This window comes from Elephantulus edwardii, unplaced genomic scaffold (genome assembly GCF_000299155.1).
Source record: "Elephantulus edwardii isolate Elephantulus edwardi_28Jun2011 unplaced genomic scaffold, EleEdw1.0 scaffold00009, whole genome shotgun sequence".
NCBI classification, from domain to species: Eukaryota; Metazoa; Chordata; class Mammalia; order Macroscelidea; family Macroscelididae; genus Elephantulus; species Elephantulus edwardii.
This window is the reverse complement of record NW_006399759.1, coordinates 3851734-3877569: the sequence shown is the minus strand read 5'-3', so window position 1 is coordinate 3877569 and position 25836 is coordinate 3851734. Positions and strand designations below refer to the sequence as shown.

At 43.0% G+C, this 25836-nt stretch overlaps 1 protein-coding gene across 1 annotated transcript in view; it reads left to right on the top strand.

The window, feature by feature from the left end:
• PLB1 (phospholipase B1) overlaps positions 1 to 25836 on the top strand; it is a 194642-nt gene that overhangs the window by 29598 nt on the left and 139208 nt on the right. Inside the window, exons 2-7 of the mRNA XM_006880687.1 lie at positions 14309 to 14367; positions 17875 to 17915; positions 18702 to 18742; positions 21539 to 21629; positions 22011 to 22062; positions 25390 to 25476. Coding sequence (XP_006880749.1) covers positions 14309 to 14367; positions 17875 to 17915; positions 18702 to 18742; positions 21539 to 21629; positions 22011 to 22062; positions 25390 to 25476 — 371 coding nt within the window. The remainder of the gene's footprint in view (positions 1 to 14308; positions 14368 to 17874; positions 17916 to 18701; positions 18743 to 21538; positions 21630 to 22010; positions 22063 to 25389; positions 25477 to 25836) is intronic.

Here is a 25836-nt window from a genome sequence, read left to right as displayed (position 1 = left end):
AAAGGCCACCTTATCCAATTCAGGTTCTAAAATAAACAGCCGGAGGCCCACCCAATGCCCCAGAAAGCTTCCCTGGCCCTGGAGTCACCTTTCCCTGACTGTGACATGTGACTACCCATGCTGACGGAGGATGCAGTGCAAACACCCCGTGCTCCTCAGAACCCAGCATTCTGACATTGGACCAGCAGCCAGCCATGACTCGGTTCTGACTGATCATGTGCAGAGTGGGTTCAAGTGGCATCCTATGGGGTGTGTGAATAGGAAAGAGGTGCTGAGCGGTGACAGACAACCTAAAGGTCTGTAGAATCTACTGACAGTCCAAAGTAATGCAGGAGTTAAACCCTCTCAGCCTCTACTCACCAGCCCCGCCCACTGCTTGATAAATGGCAGGACCAGCCTGAAGCCTGGCCTCACCACTGTAGGTGTGGTCTATATGGACTTAAAGAAGTTGGCTATAAACTCTGAGTTCCTCTAAATACAATAGGGCCATCAATCCTGCCCCTACATACCCATTAGAGTTTCTGTGAGGACATTGCAACTTTCAAAGAGCCATGAGCTTAATGTGTATGGAAGTCCAGTCTCTGTTCTGCGTCTGTTGGCCTTGACAGCCCAGACCTTCCCGTCATCTAGGGAGACAGGCCACTCCTCACATGCACACAGCCCTCTTCTCTTGATGTGTCACCTTCCTATTCTTTGATCCTCATGACAGCCCTGTGAAGAAGGCAAGGAAGCTATTCATCCCTATTTTATAGATGAGGAAATTGAAGTTGAGAGAGATTAAATGCTCCATCAAGGTCACGAAATGGCTCTCTGTCCTCAGAGAGGGAGGAGGAAATGGGAAACTGTGCTCAGCGCACAGGAGACAGGGGCAAACATCAAGGAGATCTAAAACTAAGAGAGTGTATGGTGTCTTCCACCCTGGCCATCTGATGCACTGACACATCTGGGGCTTCCTTTGATAGCTGAACTCTCAGCGTGGGAAGTGCATGAACCTCACTAGAGACGCTTTTAACACCTACTATCGCCCTACATCTTACTCCTGGCCAATTAACAAGGGCTTCTGTGTTTGGTTTGGTTTTTTTTAAATTTTCCAAGACAGTGGCTTGAGAAGCCCTGCTTAGAAAGTGCTTCTCTAAGGGAGAATCAGGTGTGTCTTTACCAAGCCAAAGCCCAGCACCCTGAGGGCCCTGGTGGGTTCCAGGACACCACGTGCTACAGCTCCAATCAACTTTGGACTACTGACCACAGACAAACCAGTTTCTTAGAGTGTGCATGAGACTTTATTCTCCTTCATTCCCACCAGGGTGGAAAAATACATGTTTTTTTCCATTACTGATCTTAGTAAAGTAGGGTAAAAATAGGGAGCTTAAAGCTTGTCTTAGACCCAGCAGTTCAACTCTAGAATAATTTTCCAAAAGGGAAAAGTCCAGTCACCAAGTCACTGGTTGGAGATTTCCTATGCCAGCCAAGTTCTTCCATAAGTCCTCTCGGTGCTGTGGGAATAGATAAGAATTTTTTTAAAATATACTAGTTTATTTACAAAATTCGAATACGTTGTTTTCGAGAACATGTTCTTCCAATTTTCAGTGACCCCCCCACCCATCAAATTGTACAACTCCGTGATTAATCCCCCCCTTCCCTTGCACATCCTCATCCATCTGCTTCCACCCTCCCTCATCTCCCTTGGATCCTTATACTCATTCTACAATAATGATTTTACACAATGTTTGTTGTCCTGTGGGACTGAGTTATCCCACTAGATGAGAATTTCTATCCCTCTAACCCGGGCAGGAAGCATGGATAAATGAAGAACGCGTGGCCCACGTTACTCCCAAGTCAGTGTCCTTCCTAAGTGTTCAGTCTTGAGGTATAGAAGCTTACTTTGTTGTTTCAAGACACAGCTTGTTAAAGGTTAAATTCCCCCTCTCCCCCCATTCCTCAAATTTATCTTGAAATCATAACCTCTGATACCTTGTGAATGACCTTTGTTTGGAATAGTCTTTGAAGAGATTGAAATTATCATGAGGTCATTAACAGAGTAGAATAGAAGAATAGCTCCTAATCCAGTCCATGGGAGTTCCCACAAGAGAGAAGAGAAAGGAAGGGAAGAAGTCCTATGACCCTGCAGTTCTCATAAGCTAAAGCATGTGAGCCAGGAGAGACAAGACACAGTCTTCCTCCAGAGCTTTTATGAGAGCAAGGCTTTGCTGACTCTTTGAGGAAGGGAAAGAGCCAATTGCCCCTCCGCCACCCTGCCCTCCCGTGCAGTTTACCACCTCAGAAACCTAGTAAAGTGTCAGCTTATGAGTTGGTTCTGGCCCAACAGCAATGAGTTTTTTAAGTCGAGGAGTCTCCAGAAGCATGTGATTGTTTTTACAAGGCCCCTGATTTTGTTCTTGTAGGAGATCTAAAACCCTTCACAAAGCCTCTTGGCAACACCCTGAGGCACCAATCATGGATGACTCACACCAAGTGACAAACATGAGCTCCGGAGCATTTACTTCTGAGGAAATCATAGAATAGAGCGAGAAGAAAGATCTTACAGATGTTCTATGCCAACCATCACCCTGATGCTGAAATTGTAGTAACCATTGTAAGCTGCCCTTGTTGAGTCAGCTGTGACTCATAGCAGCAACCTTATGTAAAAGAGACCAGAAAGTTGCCTGATCTGGCACTACTATCTTCATTACCGTTGGGGTGACTGCACCCATTTTTGTGGCTGTTGTGTCTATCCATCTCACTGAGGGTTTCTTGCATTTTTTTTTTGCTGGTCCTTTGTCAACCATGATGCCCTTTTCTAGCTATTGGTCATCCCTGAGAGTACAAAGGATGCTAGCTTAACTCGCTTCTCAGAAGGATTCTAGTTGTATTTCTTGTAAGACTGATTTGTTTGTTCTCCTGATTGTTGTTGTTGTATTTGTTGCCATCTGCTGTCTTGTTGAAATTGACTCATGGCTGACCCTCTAGCAGGTTACAAAGGCTACAGATTGCATGGGAGGAGATTGTCCACCTTTCTCTCATAAAGCAAATCCACAGAGGTGGATTTGAACCACCTGCCTTTGGCGTGGCAACACAACTTCTTACCTAGTTGGCCACCAGAGTTCCCTGTTCTTCTGATCATCTGTGGTGTTTTATCAGCATCACAGTCTGGGGGCATCGATTCTTCTTTATGTAACAGATAACTACCAATTATGTTTGCAGCAACTCCCCAAGCTGGGTGTAGCCATCCTCATTTTATAGGTGAGGAAAGTGAGGTTTAAAGAGGTTGGCCATGCCAATGGTGCCCAAGCTCCTAGCTTTTGCTTAGTGCTGTCTGCCACGTGCCCATCTATGACCCTAGCCAACCCCAATAGGCAGGCCTTGTTCAGGCAACTCTAGCTGTTGTACCAAGGGAAATCTGCCTCCACTGGCCCAGTACTGGCTTGAAGGCCACACAGAGCAAGACCAATCCCTCTTAAGAGTCAATCCTTAAGACACTGAAGGAAGTTACATAAGCAATCTTCAGCATCTCATCTCTGGTCTTTTAGCAATTGTGTTGAAATTTCTATATTATTTCCCCTGCAATCCCCTCCTTTCAGATTAAGTCTTATTAATTCAATTCTACTCTCCACCTCTACCCAACACTAGCTTACATTTTCTATTACTACATTGCACGGATGCTTAAGATTACAGCATGCATCCTAATACAAATTGGTACTTTTATCACTTCTTATAAATTCAGTATAAAGTTTATTTACTACCTTATCTTCTTGATCAAAATAATAAATTTAAACTTCGCATATCTTATTTTAATAACTTTTAGATGTTACATCAAATTTATCCAAAAAAAATAGAAGTACCTCTGTACTTTTTACCAGGTTTGCTAAATCATTATTAACGTTTTATGCCATTTGCCTTATTTTGAATACACACAGACACAGACACACAGGAGGGGTCCCCCCCACCCCCGATAAAACTGCTAGAGGGTACATTTCATATATCACAGTCCTTAATCTGTAAGCTCTTCAATGTGAAGTTCCCTAAGAATAGGCGTATTTTCTTATGTGACCACAACATAGTTATCAATGTAATAAATTAGATAATACTTAATATAGATAATATAATCTAGTATCCTATTTTACCAGTTGACCTAATGATAGCCTCTATAGCAATTTTCTCCTCCAACACAGGATCTAGATTACAGTCAGTCAGTTATTGCTTTTCCAATGCTCTTAATCCAGAACATTTCTAAGTCTTCCTTTGCCTTTTATGACACTATCTTTTTGAAGAATGTATCTCTACTTCCTTTAATCACTTTTAAAGGTTTCTCATCTTGTATTTTTCTGATGCTGCATCATGAGTGGACTGAGGTTATGCGCCCTTGGCTAGAGAATGGCCCAGGTGATGTTGCAATCTCCACAGGAGGGTCCATCTGCACTGTCTATGGGTGATATCTGATCACCTGGTCAAGGTGCTGCCTGGTTTCCCCATAACGTAATTACTAGTTTGTTTGTTTTTAACCTCCCTAGCAACTAATAGGTAAACTATGGGAAATGTTTTTATTTCAATGTCCTGCATATACAATTATAGCCAATTCTCAAGTCTCTCCTGACTTTAATTTTACATGGAGTGGTTTCAAGTTTTTCTAGCACAGAAATAGATTCCTAGTCTGTCAGGGACCTATAGAGAGCATATTTCAGTCCTCATTGTTTTAGTGACTGGGGTGACGTGTGTCAGAGGCAATAAGGCTGGCACAAGATAGAGCAGCGTTTAGAGCTGTTGTACACAGGGTCACAATGAGTTACAAGCAACTCGACGGCATATAACAATAACAGCATCATTTCCTGGATTGTCCTCACTAAATTTCAGTTTCATTCATCTCTTGCTAAGGGCTTGCTGGGGTGAGACTTATCACTAATTACCAGGGGTTTCATCATATTTCCCCCTGAAGACCTCCATATGAGAAACTCTAGTGGTATAATCGATAATGTGCTGTTGCCTTGCCAACAAAAGGCCCATGCCTATTCAGTGGTTCGAATCCACAAACAGCACTAAGGGAGAAAGATATGCCTTTTCCTCCTGCTAAGATTTACAGCTTTGGAAACCCCCTGGAGGGTCAGCTGTGAGTTGAGACCACCTAGTCAGCAATGGGTGAGTAAAGGAGTGTGACCTCTTTACAGTATCGGTCTAGATCAGGCATGGATGAGCAAAGCACAGGCCAAGTTCAACTGCCACTTGCTTTGAGACAACGTTTGAACTAAGAATAGTTTTTGCTTTTTTAGATAGTTGGGGGGAAAAGAAACTAATATTTCATGACATATGAAAATGACATGAAATGGAAAGTTTCATCTCCATAAATCAAGTTAATTTGTTTATGTATGGCCGGCGGCGGGCGTCGCACTACATAGCAAAGATGAGTGGTTGTAACACAGACCATATGGTGAGCAAGGCCGAAAATATTTACTATCTGGCCTCCACAGCAGAAAGTTTGCCAACCCCTGCTCTCGACCTGGGGCGTGTGGCTTACACTTGGCGTGCTGGTTAAAAACATGCGTGAATCATGGAGCCCGGCTGCCCATTTTCAAATCCTGTCATCGCTGTTTGCTAGCTGTGTCACCATAAAAGTAACATTTTTACATTTCTGAGCCTCAGTTCCCTGTCTGTAAAGTGGAGGTGATATTATCTAGCTCACAGGGTTGTTATGAAGATTGAATGATTATATGGAAGTGCTTAGAGCAGTGCCTGGCGCCTGGTGCCTGGTGAAGTTGGCTGCCATTTGTATTTTTATCCTTGTTTAAAGAGAAGGTTTACAACTCAAATCTCTGTCTCACTAATTCATCGTCCATACTTTGCTTATCTGTAATTTCATCTCTTCAAAGGACCAACCCTAGCTCCTTGTTGCTCTTGGACTCGCTTAGTACTGGCAGTTCTCCAGCCTACTCACTAAACATGCACCCTGCCTGCCTCTCCTTCCCCTCCAGAGAAAACCCTGCCTTTTCTAGCACTGTCTACCCTCTGTGCCTGTCCACCCCTCTGTGCCTGTCCACCTCTCTGTGTCTGTCTACCCCTCCATGCCTTCCCACTGTGTGGTTCTTTCTCTCCAGAATACTTTCTTCTGGGAATTCTGAAATGTTCACTGTGACTTGGAGAGGCTTATAGCCTTCATGCCTGTTACAGCTTCAGCGTGCAAATTAATGCCTGATGTCCCCACGGGGCATGAAATGGAAATAAACCACTGTGCCTCATAAAATTCACATAAATTATTCTCAGAGTCAGAACATGAGGCTGTACAAAGGAATGAATACCACATGAGTTCACTCGTATGGAAGATCTTGGATGAACAAGTACACAGAGGCCACAAGTACACAGTGGTTACTGGGATGGGAGGGAGGGGGTAAAGATGGACCCACTGCACAGGAGACACCAAGCTTTTGTAGGATGTGGTACAGTTGTTAAAACAGTGGTCTGTTCACTGAAAGGCCAAGTTCAAACTTGCCAGCTGTTCCAAGAAATGACAAATGTGGTGGTCTGCTCTCGTGAAAGAAAGCGTGTAGCATCGGACATTCTGTATGGTAGTTGTGCTCTATAGAACTCAAACTAATTGCCATCGAGTCAGAAATGACTCATACCAAACCTCCCGTCAGGTTTCCAAAGCTTTAAATCCCGCAGGAAGAGAATGCCTGTCTTTCTCTTGCAAAACTGCTGGTAGATTTGAACCAGCAGAGAGGAATGGCCTTTGGGTTAGCTCCTCAGCTCCCTGTGGACTGTGCCACCACAGCTCCTCATAAGCTCACAAAGAATCAGAGTCAACTCAGTGAGAGTAGGTGCGCTTTAGGGTGATGGGAAAATTTGGAGACAGGTAACAGCTACCCTTGAACAATACGATAAAACCTAACTGGTTTTACTGAGCAACACATGTGAGGAATGTTGACCAGGCAGGGTGCAAAACTGTCTACATCTTGTCTACATCTTGACGGCAATGGAATGAAAAGTAGGTCCAAATGTGGTCAGTGGAATGTGAACAAGTGAAATCACCTCTGATTGGGGGAGAAGCAGCCCTGTGGGTGGTCCTAGTTGTCCTTTATTTTTAGAACACTGTAGCATTTGTGTGATTGGAAAAAACCGAGTGTTTTTTTGCAAAACATTGTCGACTTGCATACTTAAAATTACATGCATTTCCCATATGTAAATTGGATTTTAATTTTTTTTAAAGTTAAATGTCCCGTAGTTCTGGGCACAGGATAAGGTGAGATGAGAAAGGTCTCAAGTCTCCCCACCTGCCTCTTCTTCGCTTTTCCCTAACAACAGGCAAAACCTCTCAGCACAGTGGGTGCTGGGGATCTTGAGATTTCTCCTGGGAGTTCCCTTAGCTCAGGCCAACTTCAGTCTATTCCCAAATGTCCTTTGCTGAACAGCATTATTTATTTGTCCAACATCATCCTCCTGAGAGCTCTGCCCTTTGCTAAGAACCCAATAAAAGAATCTGTGATAATACTCACATGCGTCATGAGAGAACTTCAATACCTTCTACAAGTTTATTGCTAGTCACTCACAGATAACACATTTGCTTTTCAATGTGGATATTTTGTCCTAATTGGTTGCACTGGTAAAAAGACAATGGCCCCAATAATGGAGATGTCTGGTGGAACGGAATCGGGGCTTTTGTAACACAAGAGGAATTCCTCATCTGGGTGTGCAAGTGGGAGCTGAAGCGAAGGACCTGACTGAGATAAGTTTGTAAATTGGGAAGTGGATTTAGTGCTGGTTAAATAATCTGAGCTTTTTTTTTATTGTGTTTCATTTATGTTCTTTTCTTTCTCTCCCTCCCTCGACCCCCCAAACTTTGCGACCCTGAGATTTCCCCCTCACCACCCTCAGCCCCAGCCCCTCTCCTTCCCTCTTTGGATATCCATTCACATCTCATTAGTTTATCATTCTGTTTTTACAGTAATCTCCTTTTATGGTATTTGTTCTTTTGCACCTGAATTAGTTCACTCAGCCTAATGTTCTTTAACCTCTCCCATGTTTTACAGTATTTTTAAAATCAATTGCTCCTCAAAACAACTCTGAGATATCATCTTACCCCAGTAACAATAGCAAAGTTCAACAGAGCAGCAAATAACAAATGATGACGAGGTTGTGGAGAAATTAGAATGCTTATTCATTATTGGTGGGAGTATAAAATGCTGCAACTACTCTGGAAGGCAGCATGGCACTGTCACAAAATGTTGGAAACAGAAATATCATTTGACCCAGCAATTCCACTACTGGCAATATACCTATATTGCCTTCCACATATATACACATCCATGTTTATTATTACATTGTTCACAATAGCAAAGAGATGAAAACAACCCAATGAATGGATAGAGAAGCTATTATATATTCACACAATGGAATAATATGCAGCACTGAAAAACAAGGAACTTATAAAATATTAAACATATAATATTATAAAATATTAGAAAATAAAATGGGTGACCCTGGAGGACATTATTCTGAGTGAAATATCTCAGTCACAAAGGGACAAATAATGCATAATGCCACTGTTACACAACAGGACTGACATTGGAGGTTTGGGGGAAACTAAGGGAAAAGGGGGTAAATAATGAACACTGCATTGGAACAGATGAGGGAAAGAATTATTTAAAAGGAAGATATGATTAGGCATTATTTGCATGACAACAGTCCAGAATAAGAGGTGAATAGCAAAATGGACTTGGGGGAGAGGGAAAAAATTGTGCAACAATGAATGAATTCTTTAAAGAGAAAAGCGAAATGGTGGGGGTGGTAGGGAGGAAAGTGTGCAACAATGAATGAATGGAAATCCAACCTTTCTATAAACTTTCATTAAAATCACAATAAAAAATTATGTAACAAAAATAATCATTGCTCCTGAGGGCTCCATAGTATACTATCATGTAAATGTAACATAATTTCTCCATTCAGTCATTCATTGATGAACACTTGGGTTGTTTCCATGTTCTTGCTATTGTAAATAATGCTGCTGTGAACCTTGGTGTTCAAATATTTGTGTGTGATTTTATTTATTTACTTTTTTAGGACTGAACCAGGTCCTTGCTGCTTCTACAGGGAACACACTGGAAGAGCAGCTATGGCCAGAGGTGAGGACTTTGTGAGGGTGGGGAGGTTAAGGAGGTCTTCCCTTCCAGTGGGCACTCCAAGTCTTGACACAACTAACAGAGCCCTCCCTTAGGCCTGGAAGGAATGGGCTGAGGAGACAGTTGGGCTGCCTCACAGAGCAAGAAGGTGTAACCATATCTGCTGGAATTTGGGACTCATCTCTGTAGACTGAGCGGGCAGTTTCCAGATGGGTTCAGAAAGGGTTATAAATGGGCTTGTTATCTCTGTGAACCTTGAAGCAGATGTTGTGAGCAATTTGGAGGCATCTGGGAGAGTTCTTCCCAGAACAGCCACAAGATAAGAGTAAGGAGTAAAGGCTCTATGCCTTATTGTAACCACTGATTCAGGAAAAGCCAATGTGTCTTCTTGTGATAACCAGATGTGGCCGAGTACTTCCTTTATTTGGACACCTGCAATGATTTTTCCTAAAACGCACATGTTCTCTTCAGAAGCAGAAGTCACTCTGTGATTTGATACAAGCATTTGAAAAGACCCAACTAGCCTTAAGCACCTTGGTCACAGGTTCCCTTCTGTGCCATGAAAGAATCCAAAAGCCTCTCTGGGCTGTGGACACTCAGATCTGGTGGGGATGCAACATTTTCCCTGTTTCAAAGCAATCCATTAAAGCAGAAAGTAGAAAGAATGCCTCTTAAGCTTGCTTTTGTGTAAATAACTGAATTAAAAGGGAAAGAAGATAGTACAAATTAATAGCACAGATTTGATGTTTATCTGACCTTATTTCTCTCAAAATCCATGTTGAGCATGTCAATGTGTCAGCAGTCCAAAAATAAAAAGAAGTCTTTCATTGGAAAAATCAGCTGTCAAAGACCACTCCAAAGTGCTAAAGAGCAATGGTATCAGTTTAAAGACTAAAGTGTGCCTGATCTACAGTGTTTTCACATGATTCCTTTGCATCTGAAAGTTGTTCTGCTCAAAGAACAATAGATGAATTTGAATTGTTTTGTTGAAGAAGAATATTGAGCTGTTATGCAGATGATACAACTTTGCTTGCTGAAATTGAGGAGGTCTTGAAGCATTTGCTGCAGAAGGTGAGAATCTATAATCTTCAATATGGATTGAAGCTCAACATCAAGAAAACAAAGATTCTTACCACTGGGCCTATTGACAGCATCATGATAGATGGAGATGAGATTGAGATTGCTAACAATTTCAACTTGTTCAGATCCACAATCAATACTCTTGATATCAGCAGTTAAGGAATCAAAACACTAGCTGCATTGGCAAAATCTGCTGTCAGGGACTTCTCTAGCGTGCTGATGAGCAATTACATCAGATTAGAGACTATGGTGCACCTGACACAGGCAGTTACTTGCTATGCATCAGAGAGCTGGACAATGAGAAAGGATGACAGAAGAAGTTGAGTTGTGGTGCTAGAGAAGAATACTGAACTTATCCTGAACTGCCAAGAGAACAAAACATGTCCTGGAGAAGGTGAAGCCAGTTGCTTCTTGGAGTCAAGCATTTTGAAAATCTGTATCATATACTTTGGGCATGTTGCCAAGAGAGACCAGCACTTGGAGAAGGACATCAGGCTCAAAAGGCTGGTGGGACTGTGCAGGAGAGAAAGACCCTGGATGAATGAAATGGATTGACACAGTGACTGTGGTAATGGGGATAGGTGTACTGGAGAGAATGCGATTAGCTCAGAACAGGGCAGGGTTCAGAACCCTTGTTCATAGGCTGGCAGTGAGTAGCAGTCGACTCCAAAGCACATAGCAACAATGACAATAATCAGAGTGCTCCTCAGAGGCAAAGAGAAAAGAAACGAAATAGGGTCATGATGACTGCATCCTCGAATCCATCCTTTACTCACTTAACACACATACACCTACACACCCACACAAATGCATGCCTGTTGCACATGCACACATGCACACTTTGTCATATTGTCATTTGACATATTGTCAGGTGACGTCAGTCCTTGGAAAAAGATGTCATGCTGGGAAAGTCAGAGAGGCCGGGGAAAAAGAGGAAAACCCTCACCACAGTGGATCAACACAGTAGCAATAACAAATGAGCCTGAGCATGAAGATGGTTCTGGATGTTGTTATTCATAAGGCCGCTGGGTCGACTCAAGACCACCACTGCCACCACCAATTGCCTTCCTCTCCACATCACTGCCCTGAGACATGATTGTCAATAAATTATTGTCAATAGACATATAGCCCTTTTTTTTCCATGGGTCATGGAAAGCCTCACTATCCTTCGTTGTTGCTTCTGGATTCTGAGCCTACATAATACAAGTACATGGTCATTTTAGGACCAAGTTTCAGGGCCTGCAATATCTTCATACAGTGCAATTGATGTATCCAATGTTCGGTTTCAGGCGGAGTTCCTGAGGAATGGTCCATTTCCATGCAAGCCAGAGAAGTCAGGATCCAAAGTGCCTTCTAAGTCAGGTATGTGACCGCTGACCATAAGAAAGGTGGACCAGGACTTAGCCAGCACATCCTGCACTCCTCCTGCTCCTTTCAAGAGCTCAAGTATTCCATCTGCTCCATCATTAATCCTTCATGCCACTTCTACTCCTTTCCTTGTTAATTTTGTGCAAGACTAGAGCCCAGCAGACCCCCCCACCCCAAAGAACAGAACCAACTTGGCCCCACAGTGGCTTGCCTGGATGGGGTGACTTTGAGGAGGTTTCCTCCTTGTGGGTGGTCATGGGGCTCTGCCCATCCACGTAATGTAGCCGCAGTAGCTTCTCAAGACATCCTGCTCCACCCCTCATGGCTCTGTTTGTCTAACCTTTAGATGAGAGATGAATGTTATTGAATGAATACCATTCTTTAGCATATTGTTTTTCAGCTTTATCCTGTTAAGCGGCTGCATGATAGATTGTGGTTAATGACTTTATGCTTGTATTATACTGACTTAATCAGGGTTTCCAGTTCAACATGCTATTCTTGTGGGCCTTTGATTTGGTTCCAACTCCTGGAGACCCACAGGGCAGAGTGGAACCACTTCAGTGAGTTTCCTGGGCTGTATTATGTATATATAGTAACTTATTGCCAGATCTTTTCTCCTGTGGACTCACTGGTGCATTATGATTTAGTTAGGAGCTGAATGTTTAACCACTATGCCACCACGATTCCAGGGAGCTCTGGTGGCTTGTTGGGAAGGCATTGCACTGCCAGCCCAAAGGAATGTAGTTCAAATCCACCAGTTGCTCTGCACAAGAAACATGTGCAATTTCCTCCATGCCATTTACTGTGCGATCAGCTGCAAGGACAGCTATGAGTTGGTTCTGACTTGACAGTACATAATAACAACATTATCATTATGTCAGGGCTCTAGGTAGAAAAAATGTGAGGATGGCACAGTATAGGACAGGGTTCCAACCTATTGTTCATAGGATCACTATGGCTCATACGCAACTCTTTGAGACCTAACAATAACAACAAAGTAGAAAGAAAAAAAGAAATAGATGTATTTCTTTAAAACTTACTCCCTTTTTAATGTACAATTTTTATTGGTTCGCATTAATCACTCATATATATCATGTTTTGCACCTGTACTTTTTGTCTTATACAATCATTCATATACTTTGTATTTTATACAATTCATTACCATTGCTCTATGTGGACTTTCACCTTGTCTTTTCAAGCCCCAGTGGAACCTTTTATATTACTTTACCCCCTTCTACCCATTAACTTCTGCTATCCCAGTGATTCCACCGCCCCTTTCCCTGTTTCTGTCCCCTTCTCTCTTTTCCCTTCTGATTATGCATCTTGCTCCTATTAGGAGTTATTCTCCTCTTTTCACAATAGTGACCTTATGCAATATTTATCCTTATGTGACTGAGATATTTCACTCAGTATAATGATCTCTAGACTCTCTGAAGTTATACAATATTTTACAAAATTGTTGCTTCTTACTGCTACATAGTCTTCCATTATGTGAATCTCTCATAACCTCTCAATTCATTTCTTGTTGGGCATTTGGGCTGCTTCTATTTTCTTGCTACTATGAATAACAACCTCATGAACATACAAGAAAATTACTACTTTAGAAAGTTTTCTTTATATATCTCATAACTGGACCTAGGAATGCATTAGTGGTTTCTAGAGAGACTTGATTTCTAAAATGCTATGACTCAGGTAGGTGGTGCATACTGATATGATATGATTGATATGATATGATATATGATATGGTATGATATGATATGATGATATAATATTAAAAGATAGGCTATAACTTGATATGATATCTATATATTGGTACTTACATTCCAGTCCCTGGGTGGTGCAAAAGGTTAATGCACTCAACTGCTAACCAAAAGGTTGTTGGTTTGAGTCAGCATTAGAAGAAGGGTCTCATGAGCTACTTCAGTGATAAATCAATCAATGAAAGCCCTATATATATTTATAGCACAGTTCTACAGTGACACATATGGGTCCTTGTGAGTAACTAGGTAGCTAAAGGAGTTCTGGTGGCCTTGTGGTAAGAAGCTAGGCTGCAGTCCTAAAGGTCCATGGTTTAAATCCAAGGATTTTCCCATGGGAGAAGGATGGGCAATCACCTCCCATGTGATTAACTGTATCTGAAAATTCACTGGAAGGTCAGGTATGGGTCAGTTCAAACTGAACAGCAAAGAACAATAGCATGTATATCCTTTGCACATGACTTGCAGCTCATATTTGTGTGTCTTCCCAGCCTTTGAGTGCAATTCTCAAGCAATCTTAAAGCTCACTTTTTCACATGTAGGCAGTTTTTATTTTCATTTTTTGTTCTCTTATTTATGGTGACCCAGAGCTACAGAGCCATGGGATGGACAGAAGTGAAAGGCAGACAGAGGTTCAAGAGAGAGGAAAGTGGGGTCATGAATGACCTTTCATTTCACACCTATTGGGGAGCCCAAGTTCAGTCAACAGTACAAACTCCAGAGAGGACTGAGTATTTCTTCAGAAGAAAAGGGGTTATTTGTTTTGGGTTTTTTTGTTTGTTTTTGGGTTTTTTTTTTTATGAACAAATATCTTTTTTTTTCAGAAGAAGAATTCCCAGACTTTCTGGCCACAGCCTGGCCTTCTGCTTCCCATTCCCCCCTCTGAGAGGGTCAACCTCAGTTCCTTGGGGGCTGGGAGTTGTATGTGGGTCTGACCTTCCCATGGCTGCCGGCTTGGAGAATGTAGATCTAACTTTCCTACATGGGTTCTTGTCTTTGCAGTTCACTCTCTGAGGCCTTCTGATCTAAAAATTGTGGCTGCTATTGGGAATCTGGAAACTGTGAGTATTTAAAAGAGTGGGGGGTTAAGAGACATTGGTAATCCTCAGCAGAACCCCTGAGAATCAGGAGAGAAGAATATCATGAATTGGAGAAACCCTAAAAAAATGCAGAGAGCACTCTAGCTTTCTTGGTAAATCAAATGAATTCCTCCTTTTACATCAGAATAAGAAGGCTTACTTTGCTTATGGAGGTAACTACCTATGACTAAATTAAATGAGAACTCACACAGAAATTTTTTTAGAGTAACTATTTGAAATTTCTATTTCTGTGGTAAAGAAAACAAAGTTTCCTCACATGCATTGTAAATTAAAAAGGTTAGTCTGTCTATCTCCATCATAAAATTTTAAGGGCATGTTCTATATGACCCAGGTAAAGGGCAAAGATCAGGAACAAGAAGAGAAAGGGTGAAAGGGATGAACAGAGAGGCACCTGGGAGAAGATCGGATGGGAGAGGAGGTTGCTGAAGTTCCCATCAGCCCTTCTTGCTCTACACTGTCCTACCTGCCCTGGTCTCAGTAAAGCTGTAAAGCTCTGCTGCCCCTCAGACTCTAGTGATCCCAAGCTTCAAAGAATATTTCTTTGTCAGATCTCCACTACTTCCAAAGCCCTAATTGTGCCTCTCATATTTGAATCTCTGATGTTGCCTGACTCCCTGTCTGTCTTCTCAACTTTGATCACTACTTTTCCTTTTCAGCTCTCTTCCTTTGTTGCAACTAAAACCTATACCCCTGTCACCTCAGGCTCAGCCCCTCTCCATCCCTTATGGCCAGTCTGCCCAACTGATTACCTGATGACCACTAGCTATTGCTACACACACACAGAACCTGGGTTAGGTGACTAAGCAAGCTCCACCTCTTTGGAAGGAGCCCAGGATGCTAAGCTCACCTACTGACCGCTCCCTGGGTTTATGAATGGCACCTCCACTTGAAGGCTGGCTGAAGGTGCCCATCTGAAAACCTTTGTTTCTTTTCGGCTTCCACACAAACCCCACTTGCAGATCACAAGTATGAAAGGTGCGAACTGGGTGTGAAAAAGTGAAGTGTGTGGAGGTGCTGGAAAACTGAGACTTACTAGAAAACTGACCCAATGGAAGACTGGTAGGCAGGGCATCCTCATTCTTGTTTGATTCTATTTGACCATGGCTTTTAAAACTAGGTGATATTGTCTCTATACATTGATGAGGTGAGTCTGAAGGTTAACTGCTGGAGAAGACATTGAAAGGGGAGCTGGAAATAAAGGAGAAAAATGGTGTCAGACTAGGTTGACTTTTCTAAGCCTGTGTGTTTGCATACTCATGTTTGCTTCCAGAGCCAAGACTCACATTCTTCTACGGGGCAGTGAAATTCATTGCAAGTAAATCCCCACCCAAAGGCAGGTTTTGAAATTTAAATCAGTACAACAACTCCCACCTTCTGGCCCCCATCTCTGCAAGCCTCTCATGAATTATTCAGGTATCTACCTGTCACTCAGTCACCTTCCTCTTCTTGTAAGCCAGAGGCCAACACATCCCCATACACTTCAATCCAGAATGAATTTATAGAAAGGGCCGCTCTGCTTCTAGAATAAAATCCTTGGGAACCTTCATCCTCTGTCGGCCCACGCAAGGGCCATGGAAAAGATACTGCCATAAGCTTAGCCTGTTTTTAATAATAATAATTAATAATAATAATAATAATAATGGTTAGGAACAGTAACAGAATAACTACTCTTTTGTAATAGAATTGTGAAAGCAAAGTTCTCAACATTGACCTTTGTGCTGTGGATTCTTGGAGCCTTCTGTCACTAAGATACATTCACTTTATTGTGATTGTAACTAACATTTATTTAATTGCTATGGGTCACAGTTTCTTCATGGAACTTTAAAATGTTAGATTTTATGGAAGGTATTTTCAGAATAACACTTAATCGACTCTATCTACAACAGAATAAAACCTGGCCCAGTCTTGAACAAAACCGGACTCACATTCTCTGGGAACGTAAGCGCCCTCTTGTAGTCATCAGTCACTGTTGGAATCCGTCTCATTAAAGGTTTTCCTCTTTTTTACTCACCTACATTTCCACACATGATATTTTTTTTCCGGAAGTTGGGCCGTCCTGATAATATGCCCAAATTCTGTGAGATGAAATCCTACCATCTTCTCTTCTAAGGAACTCTGGATACGCTTTATCTAACACAAATTTGCTTGTTTTTTTGGAAGTCCATAATATTGCCAATACTCTTCACCAACACTACAATTCAAAGGTGTCAGTTCTTCTTTAGTCTTCTTATGTCATTGTTCAACTTTTCACATGCATAGGCAACAACTGCAAATACTATAGCTTAGGTCAGATGCGCCCTAGTCATTAAACAGACCTCATTGCTCTTTAGCACTTTAAAGAGGTCCTTAGCAGCCCAGCATAATGTTTTGTTTGATTTCTTGGCTGCTGCATCCATGTGTGTTGATTGTGGATACACATGCAATGAATTCCTTGACAACGTCAACCTTTTCTCTGTTTGCGATACTACTGCTTATTGACCCAACTAGGAAGATTTTTGTTTCATTATGTTGACATATAATTCATATGGACAACTATAGTCTTTAAGCTTCATCAATAAATGTTTCCAACTTCCTTTGCTTTCTGCAAGGAAGGTTGTGTCATCTGCTTACTGGAGGTTGTTAATGGATCTTTCTCCAATCCTGACACAATATTCTCGATTATCCTGCCTCCCAGATTGCTTGTTCAGTGGACACATTTCCTGATCTAAACCTAGCAGCATCTTGTTTTATTGGGATAGCTACTTCTTAGTCTACTTACAGGTGGTGCAGGAGCACAGCTGAGTGCTCTGGAATTCCTTTTCTTCAAAGTGTTATCAATAATTTAGTATGATCCACGCTGTTGAAATCTGTGTGATTACGGATAAAGGCTGTTTAGTTAAGATAAAGTATAATGACCTCTAGGTGGCAGATTGAAGTGTGCTCCATGCCTTCTCAAGGTAGATTACTACCACTTTCTACTACAGAGCCTCTGAGTGGATGCAAACCTCAAACTCTTGGTTAGCAGCAGAGTGTGTTCACTGATTGCACATGCAGGGACATGAGTAAAGTAGATCCGAGCTCTTTAGGGAAAAGGCAAAGCAGGCTGAGTGTAGTCAATGTGAGTTAAGCTGTCCACCCATCACCACCTGTCTTGGTTATCTAACGTTGCTGTAATGGAGATACTACAAGGAAGCCACTTTAACAGAAATGTATCTCTTACAGTTGACGAGACTGGAAGTTCAAATTCAGGGTACTAGCTGTGGGTGAGGGGAGCTCTGGCAGTTTTGTAGGTAAGAAGCTACACTGACAACCAAAGGCATGAAGTCTGAATCCACTATAAGTTGTCTGACGGAGAAAGATGGTCAAGCTCCCCTCATGTGATTTACAGCCTCTAAAATCTCACTGGAGGATCAGCTATGAGTTTATTCTGACTCGATACTACAGAGCAACTACTCTGACTAGATTCTGAACATCTCTTGTCTTTTCCAGCTTCCAGACTCAGGGATGGTGGACCTGAAGAAGCAAATATGGTAACTATCTTGAAACCCCAGAATGATAAGAGCACGAAAGACTCAGAGACAATGCAATCTAGTGCTTCACTGGCGAAGAAAACCAAGGGTCGCAGAGAGGCCAATGCTGTGATCAAGGCTACTCCAGAAAGAGAAGACAGTGTGGGACCAAGCCAGCACCCTCAGGGCCAGGAAATCACCATGGCTCCTGTGGGATGGGGGATAGAGATGAAGAAGGCCAAGTGCTGGGTTACTTGCTTACAGCCACCTATACATCTTACCCTACTCTTAAAAGAATAGCGCAGGGCTTGGGCCATGCTCTGTCTATACGACAGTCAACATTCTATACTAGGATTAACAAACCCTTCAAACCTGAGGCTCAGACAAAAGCAATGAGACGACAGTGACAGGTCCAGAGAGCACTGTTTTCCCCTTTACTGGTGACTCTACTGCCGTTCAGGGAAGCTCTGATGGTGGAATCCAGAGGGATTCGAGCAGCTAACCCACAGGCTGAGCCTCCCTAGTGGTTCAAATCCACAAGTGGAAGAAAGAGACAATCTTTTCCTTTGTGATTTGCAGTCTCAGAAGACAGCTGGAAGATCAGCTATTGGCTGGTTCTGACTCAATGAGTTTTATAGTCAAGTGCCCTTCAAGGCATGCCTCTGACTCCAGGATGGATAGATAGCCCCAGCCCTGGAGCCAGCCTGGCCCCAAAATCATTTGGAAATAGCACACAGCAATCAGGGAAAGAGGTGTTTGTAGGGGACAAATACAGCCTGACACTTGTGTGGTCGCTTCTACTTGCAGGACTGAAAATGGGCTGCAGCAGGCGTGCATGGTAGTGACAGGTGAGTTGTGTTCTACATCCAGGTTCCAGAAAGTCCCACTGCTCCCTGCACAGCCGTGTTTTAATTAATGAGGGTTAGGTTATTGGCCCTTTCATTACCAGTCTCAAGAAAAAGGCGAAGGTGGTCATAGAGGTGAGATAAGGTCTCTGGACGGAGAGAAGGGGGGAGGTCATTGGCTCAACATTGCAGATCATGGTCTTGGGACCAGGAGCTGGGGAGGGGACAGATTTCTAAGGTGTTTGTTCTCCCAGAGCGGGACTTGTTATTTAGCTGGGGTGACTGTCCACGGTTCTCTCTTCAGAGAGAAATCAGTTCTAATTTTCAGTATCTTTCATTGTATAATTACTCCTTTGTTCCAATCTGGCAAATAAATACATCAATTGAGTTGAAGCAAGAGAGAGGAAGAGAGCAGAAACTACTATAATCCAGAATAATCATTGTTAATATACTGACCTTTTTATATGTGAATGTGCTTATGAATAGGCTGTCTGTAGCTTGGCTTTTACGTTTTCTCTATTCACTATTAGAGGCCCCTTCTGACTCTCAGTATTAAGCCATCTTGAAGGCTCTAACTCCCTTAGCTCTGGCTGAATTAATTTAGGGGAATATTAGGAGTCTCTGGTGCTTGGAACCACAGCTCTCTCCATAATTGGAGGAAAAAGACGTAGACTGCAAGGTCATGCTTGGCTCAGCTGAGCAGACCCTGGGGGAAGGGGGCGTGATCCACATGGGTGGATGGGAGCCAGAGCTGTCAATCCAACCAGTGAATTTGCCACCAGGGGTTTATTAGACTACCCGGAGGGAGGAAGGATGAAGAAGCTGCTGGTCCTGCCTTGAGGCACCACATTTCCAAAGGGGAGGGTGAAGCTTGGGTGCGGGGTGGGGTGGGGTGGGGGGGTGCTTCATGATTGGATTGACAGATGATGGCTAAACTGGGGAAGGATCACCATGCAGGAGTTTGGAAAAAACAAAACCTTGTATTGATACAAAGAGAAATAAAAGTGATATATTTGAAATGTCTGGAAATATAAACCCTAATGTCTGGCATGTAAACCCTAAACCCACAGAGGCACCCACTGCTTTGTCTGATTTCTGATTTTCTTTTTTCCTCACCATCCTGTAAGAAAGCCCCTTCTCTTTACCTCTATCTCTCTTTTTCCTCCTCTCTCCTCCCTTCCGCCACTTCTCTCCTGCCTCTCTCCCTCATGTACATAAACACACACATCACACCTAAGGTCTTGAACTGAGCTCTGGGCTTTCCATTTTCTCTCCACATGTGGAAATGTGTTTCTTCTGCAAAACCAGTGGGAGGGGGGATGCAAAAGGACATTCATTAGTTTAAGGGTGAAAACCCCAGTCATTTAGGAGGTGGCTTTCCAAGACCACAAAGCGAGGGGATGAAGTTTCCTGCCTCCAGGCCAGTCCCCCTGTTGGACTGCTCCCAGCCAGGCTCCTCTCTAAAGAGATCCCATCTCCAGTTGCCTTCTGCTCCCACAGAGCCCCAGGCACCGCTGGATGGAAGCAAAAAGAAAGGGGGCTGTGATGGGGGTGGAGGCGGCTCCCTCCCTCCCTGCTCTGCCCTCTCCTCTCTTGGGAGCAAGACTTAACCGCTCCTGACAGCACTATTTTTAGCGGTCTTCTGGCTGTCAGCACTGGGACACGTTCTCTGTGTTCCCCCGAGCTTTCCCGCCCCACTGTCACTCTCTAAAGAAGGGGTGGGGTGCGGTGAGGTGTTGGGGGGAGAGTAGGAGGCAGCTCGAGTTCTGACCCTGCCTCACTTTCTCTACTGAAGTGTTTGCTCATGGTTAAAAGCTTCCGTGTCCAAGGCCTCGGTTGTCCATGAGACCTTAAGCAAATTGCTTACCTTCTCTCAACTTCAGTTTCCACTTCACTAAATTGGAGATAAAAGCCCTGAGTTTGTGGAGAAGATTAAATTAAAAAACTTGTATGAAGTGCTTAGTGCTGAGCCTGACCAGGCTCTTGCCAGGTATAAGTACATCTCATTTTTACTGCCTGTTACTTTGTTGCACTTTGCAGATATTGTGGGATTTTTTAAAATAAGTTGATGATTTATTTGTAGCAAGCTTATTGTCCCCATTTTTTTCCAATTGCATGTACTTACTTTTTGTCTTTGTGTCATATTTTGGCAGTTGTCTCTTTATATTAAACTTTTTTATAATGCTATCACACATCTAATATACTACATTAAGGTGCAAAGAGAACTTTTATATGTGGTGAGTTGTGTTGTGATCCTAAAAGCACGCGGTTTGAATCTATGGCCAGTCTCCTCCCATGTGGTTTGTTTACTGCCTCTGAAAACCACTGGGAGGGTCAGCTATGAGTTAGTTCTGACTCGACGGTACACAACAACGTCACTCATTGCCATGGAGTCAGGACTAGCTCATAGCTGACATTCCACTGGGTTTCTGAGGTCACAAATCACATTGGAGAAGACTGCTCAATTTTCTTTCTTGGAGCTACTGGTGAACTTGAGTCTCCAGAGAGGCTTGGCCTTTAGGTTCACAGCTCACGTCCCTACAGACAAGGCTAGGAAACAACAACAATAATATGATGTGACTTGCCTTTTGTTGTGGCATCACTTTATTGAATCAAACTCACAGTTCTCTCCAACGTGCACCTGCGCTGAGCTGTAGCTCCGCTCACTTCAAGAAGCCTGAGTGAGGCTGACCTCCCATCCCCAGTCAGGGTATGAAGGCTGAGCGTTGGGGTGAGAGTGGTAACCTCCGGCCCTCACCTTTCAGGGGTCAGGACCTCACACCAGCTTTTTCTCTTTAGTCCTTTCAGATGTCATCAGATATTTCAACCCCTCTCTGCTGAGGCCCCTGTGCCCTTCAGGGAAGACTGGTCTGCCCCGCGATGACACCGAGTAAGTTCCTGTCTGTCTCCTGCTAGGGTTGCGTTTTCCTGCTGGTCTCTGACAAGGTAGGCCAGAGGATTTGGGCTGGACTGCGAAAGTCAAAGAGGCCTAAAAATAGAATCTTTTATCAAGCCAAACCCAGGATACCTTTCCTTGCTGACTTCAGTCAGCCTCCTGGGCCTAATTGTAACAATCAGGTGAATGTGCGCCCTTCAAAGCCATGGGTGTTCCCACATGGCTTTCACTCCACCTGTGTGGGGTGAGGGGCCAGCTTCTAGCTCAAAGTTGTGTTTGTGCTCATGTCTCAGAAGCGCTAGAGTCTGGGGTTCAGTAACTCTGCAGGATAATATCTAGTCTGGTTTGTCTCTCTGCTTCCCTCTTGCTGCACAGAAACTTGTGGATTCAGGCCAAGGAACTGGTGAGAAGCATGAAAGAGAACGTGGTAAGACTCCATCTGACGTCAGCGTGTACACCTGCTCACATTCGCTGTGAGGCTGTTGGACCAAACACACCAGGCAGTGGGGGTCCGACACCCTTTTGCCCTGTGCTTGGTCCTGAGAGTGGTCTGAGCTCTTAAAAAATGTCTTCCCAGATGATTCTCTAGGGAATAGCACATATAAGATGAGAAATTTTGGCACTATCTTGTCCTGGGGCCTGGGCTCTAAAAAGGGTTCCAAAAGGATAATTCTCCACAGAATGTTACATATATGACTAGTTGTTCTATTCAAAATGTCTTTTTGGGAAAACTTGCTAAAAATAGCAGCAGGACAAATGACTTCTTGCGCATCATAGCGACTGAGATCTTATGTCCCAGTGTAAGGCTAGCTTGAGTTTGGGTCCTGAATTCTTCACCCATTAGCTGTGTGATACTAGATATTTGAACTCACTAAGTCTGTTTTCTCATATAAAACAAAGATCATAATAGATCCTAAATAATAGTGCTTACAAACTCAAACCAAACCCATTGCTGTCAACTCTGTTCCAATTTACAGTGGCCCTTTAGGGCAGAGTCCTGGTGGCCTAGTGGTAAGAAGCTGTGCTGCAGTCCCAAAAGCATGAAGTTCAAACCTGCTAAGAGGAGGATAGGCAGTCTTCTCCTGTGTGATTTACTGTCTCTGAAAACCCACTGGAGGGTCAAATATGCATTAGCTCTGACTCAATGGCACATATCAACAACAACAAGGGGCAAAGCAGAACTGCTTCAAGAGTTTTCAAGACTGTGAATCTTTATGGGAACACATTGTCACATCTTTCTCCTGTGAAGGGGGTGGTGGATTCAAATTAGTGGCCTTTTGGTCAGCAACTAAGTACTTCACCAACAGGGCTCCTTCACTGTGCTTAACCAGATTCCAAACCCACTCCCATCAGGTTGGTTCTGACCCATAGCAACCCTTCACTAGGTCTCCAAGGCAGTACATCTTTACAGAAGGAGATCACCCCTCTTCCTCCTACAAAGCAACAGTTGCAGTTGAACTGCTGACCTTTCAGTTAGCAGTCTGACATGCTTTGCACTCTGCCACCAGATCTTAAGATTAAATGAAGTAGTGATTGTTTACTCTTTGGTTTGACACCTGGGCAGGTAGGCAGGCAGTGCCTGATACAAACTGGTAACTGCCACAGTCATTGTGGTGGGGATTATTATAATTAATGATCATATAAATTGCACATCTTAGATAGAGCTCTCTTGTAATAATACACATGTGTATCCCTGGTGGTGTAGTATATAACATATGTGGCGGCTACCAAAAGGTCAGCAGTTTTAATTCTCCAGTTGTTCCATGAGAGAAAGATGGGCATTCTCCTCCTCTTAAGATGTACAGCCTCAAAAACTCACTGGAGGGTCTTTATGGATCAGAATTAAATAAACAGCAGTGGGTTTTACACAGAGACACACTGGTGGCCTAGTCGTAAGGAGTTGCACTGCCAACCCGAAGGCACACAGTTCAAATCCACCAACTGCTCTGCAAGAGCAAGAAAAGATGGGCAATCTCCTTCCTAGTGATTTACTGCCTCTGAAAACCCGCTGGAGGGTCAGCTATGAGTCAAACCTGCCCCATGGTACATAATAATAACACATACCCACTCATACTCTGGCACGCACTCTCCCAACAGTTTAGATAGTCTTTATCTAGTAACTTATATCAATTTATAATGAACATCCTCAGAAGTTTTGTGCTTTCCTTGAGGCAGATATCAAAGCAAGATCAACTTCACGATGAGCCAGCCTTAACTATGCTCTGAGCCTGGATGCCTGGAACCAAGGGAGCTTCCTTCTCAACCAGCCAAGTGTACATGGAAGACTCCAGGTGTTAAAGACTTCATTCCAGGTCCTACCTGGACAGTAGCAAATGTAGGGAAATAGGCCTTAAAGAGCTGGTCTCACCCTACCAGGAAGATGCCAGAATACCTAGCCAGGCCACAGAAATGCTATGATTATCCTGGAAACCAACTGGGAGATTCTTAATCCACTCCCTTAATTTCACAGATATAGACAAGGAAACTAAAATCCCAAGAGGGGTTGTGACCTGTTCAAGGCCACATAACTAATTGGAGCTTGAGTTTAAAGTATGCAATCCAGGGTCCAATGTTCCTTGACTTTAAAAACAACAGCAAGCCCACTAACACTGAATTGATTCCAACTCATAGTTACCTTGTAGGGCAGAGCAGGACTTCCCTCCAGGGTTCCTAAGGCGGCGAATCTTTCTGAAAGCAGACTGACTGGTCTTTCTGCCACAGAGCAGCTGGTGGGTTCAAGCAACTGACGTTTTGATTGACAGCCAAGAGCTTTAATCACTGAGCCACCAGGGATCCTACTGCTTCTTCAAGTGCAAACAAATAAAAAAAATTATCTCCTACGCATTGCATGTTCATTGTAGAAAAATGAGAAAAACAGTAAGCATGAAGAATGTTAATAGGATAGAAAGTTTTGGAGCAAAGGCTTCATGTTAATGGGAGAGGAGCCATTCAGAAAAAGAGTTGATTCACAACTTGAAGGATAATTAGGGTCACAGAATTGTATCAGTAGAAACTGTTAATGTGTGTATGTCCTGCTGTGTGTGTTTTCAACAGTCAAAATAAAATAAATTTGGAAGGAAAAGGAATATTAAAATCATCCTTAAGTCTAACACCCAGAGGCAATTACTGCCAACTTCTTTGTTGGTATATAGTCCCTGGTGGTTTTGTTTTTCTTAGCACATAGATCTGTGTATATTTTAGAAAACAAGGATGCTTATATATAGATATAGATACATATACACTCTTTAATAACTTGTTTTTCTTACTCAATACATTAACATTGTATTAACATTCCCCATGACAATAATTATCTTTCCAGGATTCATTTTATTAACTACATGGTGGTTCATCTTATGAGTATGCCACAGCTTACACAGCCAATTTTCTATTTTAGGAATTTATGCTGTTTCCGGTCTCTTCTCTCACTCTTATGAACAATGCTCTGATGAACATAATTGTAGCTAAATCTTTGCATGCATCTTTGTTATCTTCAGATACATTTTGAGAAAGGAAGTTGTTGCACCAAAGTCCATGCCCCTTTAAAAAATGAATTTGATACATTCTTCAATACTGCCTCTAGAGAAGGTGTATGCTTTTAGACTCCCACTGTATATGTTCATCTTTAAGGGGGGGAAGCTATGAATACGATTTATTGGGAGTGGGTGTATAAAATTGAAATAAGTGGAAGGAAGATGCTCATCTGGTGCAAAGTCTCATTGTTGTTTCTCTCTGATTCTGTCGTCTCTATTCTCAGCAACTCGACTTTCAGAATGACTGGAAGGTCATCAACGTGTTCTTCAGCAACGTGAGCCAGTGCCACTTGTGTTCCTCCGCCAACCAGGTAAAATGCAGGCTGAGCGACCCAGTGTGTGTGAGCGCGCAGTGAGGGCTGCAGAGAGGGACACTTACCCTGCCTAAGCCCCTCCTGCAGGAACACAAAGCACTCACACAGGGACGATGTTCTTTCCTCTCTCCTACGTTGTCTTTGCTTCTCTTTAACTTTTTAGTGTAAAGATCATAAAAGCTGATGGAGCAGATCCATTTTCCATTCAACAATCCATGCACATTTTGAGCAGAGCTATAAAGCAAAGTGGTTTTCCATTCAATAACTCATATGCATTCTGTTTTGTGGCATTAATTACAATCCTGGCTACGATGTCATGCATCTCACTTCTCCCTGTTCCCCATTTCAATTCCTCCT